Source organism: Panthera uncia, chromosome D1 (genome assembly GCF_023721935.1).
Source record: "Panthera uncia isolate 11264 chromosome D1, Puncia_PCG_1.0, whole genome shotgun sequence".
Classification (NCBI taxonomy): domain Eukaryota; kingdom Metazoa; phylum Chordata; class Mammalia; order Carnivora; family Felidae; genus Panthera; species Panthera uncia.
The window spans coordinates 72,616,709-72,621,679 of NC_064808.1; the positions used below are offsets into that span (position 1 = coordinate 72,616,709).

At 44.3% G+C, this 4,971-nt stretch overlaps 1 protein-coding gene across 2 annotated transcripts in view; it reads left to right on the forward strand.

Moving 5' to 3' along the window:
* Nucleotides 1-4,239, forward strand: part of MED17 (mediator complex subunit 17) — a 23,642-nt gene extending 19,403 nt beyond the window's left edge. The window contains exons 10-12 of one of the 2 annotated variants that reach the window (XM_049653726.1): nucleotides 415-532; nucleotides 2,299-2,458; nucleotides 3,675-4,239. In XM_049653726.1, coding sequence (XP_049509683.1) covers nucleotides 415-532; nucleotides 2,299-2,458; nucleotides 3,675-3,886 — 490 coding nt within the window. In that variant the 3' untranslated portion in view covers nucleotides 3,887-4,239. The remainder of the gene's footprint in view (nucleotides 1-414; nucleotides 533-2,298; nucleotides 2,459-3,674) is intronic. The other variant, XM_049653736.1, reaches the window with a different exon arrangement.
* The last annotated feature ends 732 nt before the right edge of the window (nucleotides 4,240-4,971 follow it).

A 4,971-nucleotide genomic window follows, 5' to 3' on the forward strand; every position in this document is an offset into this window, starting at 1 on the left:
GGGGGGGGGGGGGGGGGGGGGGGGACCATGTCTATGGAGTTGTCATGAGGACATGTGGCTCTTATACGGAATGAGGCTTCTAAGTCGGGGCAGGTCCCCCACATGCCCAGTGTAGATCTCATCTCAGTGCAGCAAAGGTGTGCAGATTGTCAGAGCAGAGTGGCAGTGGGTGTTGGCCGGCTGGCAAGCTGGGCTTCCTCTCCTGCATCCTTCTGCGCTCATGGGTGACCTAGGGGCATCTGGTGGGAGTCTGACGGTTACCTTGAACCTAAGACAAGCCCTCTCTCCCATGGGTGTTGGTGTAGGTTATCAAAATTGTTATTTTCGGTTTCTTTGGTGTTAAGGTTTAAGGTCTGTGGCATCGTATGAGGTAATTTTGAACATTTCTGATTTTTAGTATATGTGTCTATAAAGGTCCATTCAGCTGCAGTTGAATATCGGAGTTGAGCAGATCCGAGTTGTACACAGGGATGGAAGAGTGATCACACTGTCTCACCAGGAGCAGGAGCTACAGGACTTCCTCCTGTCACAGGTAAGAGTTATAGACCGCAAGTCTGGGGCCTCTTGCCCTTGTTACTGCTTAAAGAACAAAATGAGTAAGGAAGAGTTAAGGTGTATTATAAAAAGAAAGCTATTTTTGTCCGCCATCTTGCTTAATTTCTAGTGCACATTTTACAACTTAATGACTAATTGTGAAACTTTGATAAATTGTCCTAGATATATTTCCAGTTGGTTTGTGGTTAAGATGAAGGAGCAGCTCGGAGACTGTAAACTTCGGATTTCTCACGTTTGCCTGGGTTTACAGCCCCTTTGGGTCCACACAAAAGTGGAGAATTACCCCAGAAAACCAGAGGAGAGATCAGATACAAAACTCTAGTGACCCTCCATGATAATAAGTGGGATATTTTACTTAAGCCCTCAGATAGAGTTCTTCCGTGTTAAGGAGCAGCATGGAAAGTGCTGGGTTCTAGTCCCAGGTACACCACAAATTTGCTCTGTGACGCCGGACAAATTTCTGGACCTTCCTTTCCTCTTCTGTAAAGTTAAGAATAGTATTTCTCCTGTGTTCCTCATGGAGTTATGATCCAGTGAAAAACTGACTTGTGGGAGAAAGGGTAGGTTTAGAGAAGCTAATACACTTTTCACAATATACACATTTATATTTCACATAAAGCTGAAAAAAACATGCTCTCTCCATCCTAGAAGCAATAATCTTCTATACTGACTTCTTTCTTTGGTGCCAAGTAAATAAAATGCATTTGTGAGATACGGCAGTTCTTGGTTGATTACACTTAAACTGACTTTCGTGTCACACACACACACGCACGCACACAGAACTATATTGGGAGGCTGTTGGGTAGCTCCGAGAACCAATGGAAAGTCTAGAGAACAAGGCTGGCAGGTGGCGGAGATCAAAGGAAGCTGCCCGGTGAGAAGCACAGCCAGGACAGCGGCTGCTGTCAGTTGCCATCCTGACACTCCCACTGCCTTCATCGCTAGTGGCAGAGTGCACTCTAACTTGCCCCTGTGCATTAGTCAGGATTTTAGTAGAAAATAGGTGGCACTCAGTACTTTTTCTAAGGATTTACAAAAGTGTGGGTGTAGGAGAACCACCGGGGAAAGTGTGGTAACCTGGTGCTAGTACCAACCAGGTAACCAGGCCGGGGGGTGCTGAGTGGTCACCAGTCCTAAGCCAGAGGGATAAGGGGAGGGCTTGTAGGTGCCCTAAAGGGGGAGAGTCATGTGGAACAGGCCACCTTGGAAAAAAACTAGTCGCCTTTCATCACCGGATACAAGCTCACGGGGAAGGGTACCGACCTTGCTTTCCTCTCTCTTTCGCCATCCTCTGGCTCCCATTACCTTGGTTGCTCCCGTTGTCTGAACCCACCCTGAAGCCAAATGATGTAACCATATGGGTCATCCTCTCTGGGTGGAGTAGGGTGGAGAGTGGATTTGCAGGGGTAACTGGAAGATACTCAGCACACCCCGCTGCCTTTGGTACTGCGCCACATTCGGTGATCCAGGTGGGAGTCTTTGGTTGGCCAAGTTTAGGTCACGTGTCTGTGCTCAAGCTGCCATCGGGCAGGGAAGGAGAGCATCAGGCTATTTTAACCTCTGCGGTGGAAGGTGGGATCCTCCCCCGGTAATCACAGAGGAGGGTTCCTCACACAGAAGATAGGATTCTTGTCTGTGCTCGGCAGGGGACACCCCAACAAAAAGTTCACAGTCGTGATGTCAAGCTACTGCAAAGTAAATATCCATGGCAATTACACATAAAGTTTCCTTTTTCGTTCACAGATGTCACAGCATCAGGTGCATGCAGTTCAGCAGCTCGCCAAGGTTATGGGCTGGCAAGTGCTAAGCTTCAGTAATCATGTGGGCCTTGGACCCATAGAGAGCATTGGCAATGCCTCTGCCATAACGGTGGCCTCCCCGAGTGGTGACTATGCTATCTCAGGTACTGGCTGCTGCTTGGAATGTGAAGAGGCCTTTGGGAGTTTGGTGTTAACATTTACCTGTAATAGGCATACTTGGGAGTCATTTATCTCTGCAGTGAGTTCATATAGCAGTTATGCTGAGCTTTTATCTGATCATAGCTATTATTCAGAGCAACAAATTATTCTCTTCTAGTGGTCTTAAAAATGTTTTGCTTGGTGACACATTTTCCTAAGAGATCTGAAAACTGCCATTAGCATCGTTACTCCTAAAGTTCAAAACCTTTGATGGATAAATGCTTTTTGAAAATGTACTGCAAATTGTCAAGAGTAATATCAGATCCTAAGGACATGACGGGATGGAACAGAGAGGAGAGGAGTTTTTGGAGTACTTGCGGCTTTAGTGTAGTCTTTTCTTTCCTTCTTTCTTTCTTTCTTTTTTTTTTTTTTTTTTTTTTTTACCGTTTATTTTTGAGAGGCAGAGAGAGACAGAGCACAAGCAGGGGAGGGGCAGAGAGAGGGAGAAACAGAATCTGAAGCAGGGTCCAGGCTCTGGGCTGTCAGCACAGAGCCTGACGTGGGACTCAAACTCACAAACTGCGAGATCATGACTTGAGCCGAAGTCGGACACTTACCTGACTGAGCCACCCAGGCACCCCTAGTGTGGTCTTTACTAATACCTGTTCTAAATATTTGAAAGAGTGAGCAATTAGAAATTTTTCCCCCAGAACCATGGTCTGAATCTGTAGGCTTGGTCATTTGCTCGATCTTTATTGATAAGAGTTTCAAAATACCCATTTCTTCTTCGCTGAGTAATGAAGCCTCATTAAAACCTGAAGTTCGTAATTCAGAATAATCTTGCCTTCTCCCTCCCAGTCCTGATTCTGAACGTTTGAGTTTCCTTCTATATTAGATGTGTATCAAGTGTTTTAGAAAAAAAATAAATTGGTTTTCTGAAAATATACAGGACATATGACTTTCCTAAGCCAGAATTCATCTTGCCACATTTTTATGATACAAACAGTAATTCGTGAATATTTATACCAGCCTAGTATATATAAATCAGCAAGGTTTGTTTGGTTTTTTGCATATGAAAACGGACCAGCGCTTTTAAACAAGAGCTTTTAAGTGCATATGCAGAAAAGGTTTTTGTATTCGTGGTAGAATGAAGTTGTGGGACGCTTCCTTGTTTTCTAGTTTGGAAATTGACCATACTGATATTTTGGTTTTGCTCCGCAGTTCGCAATGGCCCTGAAAGTGGCAGCAAGATCATGGTTCAGTTTCCCCGGAACCAGTGTAAAGACCTTCCGAAGAGTGATGTTTTACAGGATAGCAAATGGAATCATCTTCGTGGTCCGTTCAGAGAAGTTCAGTGGAATAAGATGGAAGGTCGAAACTTTGTCTATAAAATGGAGCTGCTTATGTCTGCGCTCAGCCCTTGCCTGCTATGATCCTTGTTTCCAGCACGGTCTCTGGATTGTTTTTTGGCAGAGAAGTTTCCAGAAACGGACTTGAGAAGATGAACCATAAGCACAAGGAAGAGAAATTTTCCAAAGGAGTATTGTTTTAAAAAAATAATTAGCAGATGTTTACCTAGCATTTTGAAACCTTTCACTTTATAAGTGACAAGTGCTTTGAAATGCAGAAGCTTATGTACAGTTATAGGGTATATAGTATAGGGAGATGCAAAACAACTTTTTTTATGCAGTTAACTTGAAATGTTACTAATTTATGGGTTTGAATTAACTTTTTAAAATATTCCTTTGATGTTGACATCAAATAAAGCATATGGTTAAAAATTCCAGATACTCGTTGAACTCTTAACAACCTAAATGAATGGTCTTTTCTTTTTTTTTTTTTTAGAAAAGAGCACTGATGATTTTAAAGTTTATTTATTGAGAGAGAAGAGAGCAGAGGAGGGGCAGAGAGAGGAGAGAGAGAATCCCAAGCAGGCTCTGTACTGTCATCGTGGAACCTGTCCCTGGGCTTGAGGTCACAAACTGAGAGATCATAACCTGAGCCAAAACCAAGAGTCAGTCGGTTGCTTAACCGACTGAGCCACCTAGGCACCCCCAAATGAATTATGTCTTTTATCAACTCATCTCATTCTCCTATTCGTTAAAAAGATTGCTTAAGAATATACAAACGCTCTTATGACCCAGCTTTCGTACAGAGCATGCTCACAGTGAAAGAAGACCTCTTCCCCTGAAGTGGAAGGATCTACACGCCGGCAGGAAGATCCTCTCCCCCTTCCGTAGCAGAGCTATTAAAGCTACGCTTGTCTTGGCAAATCAACTACCTCTTCCTCCAATTGCCTTTATGTATGCCTGGGTCCTCTGAGAGCATCCTAGAAAGTGCTCAGCCGAAGGCACAGAGGGCAGAGTATATTTTTAGGGTTTTCTCAGGTCCCTTTTTTGTCTCTTCCGCCACTTGAATGACCTCTGTCCCTTAAGATGGCAAGTGCTCACACCCCGCCCCGCCTGCCCCTGCAATTCTCCAGCCTCCACCCAACAGCTCTGGATTCCTTCTTTCAGTG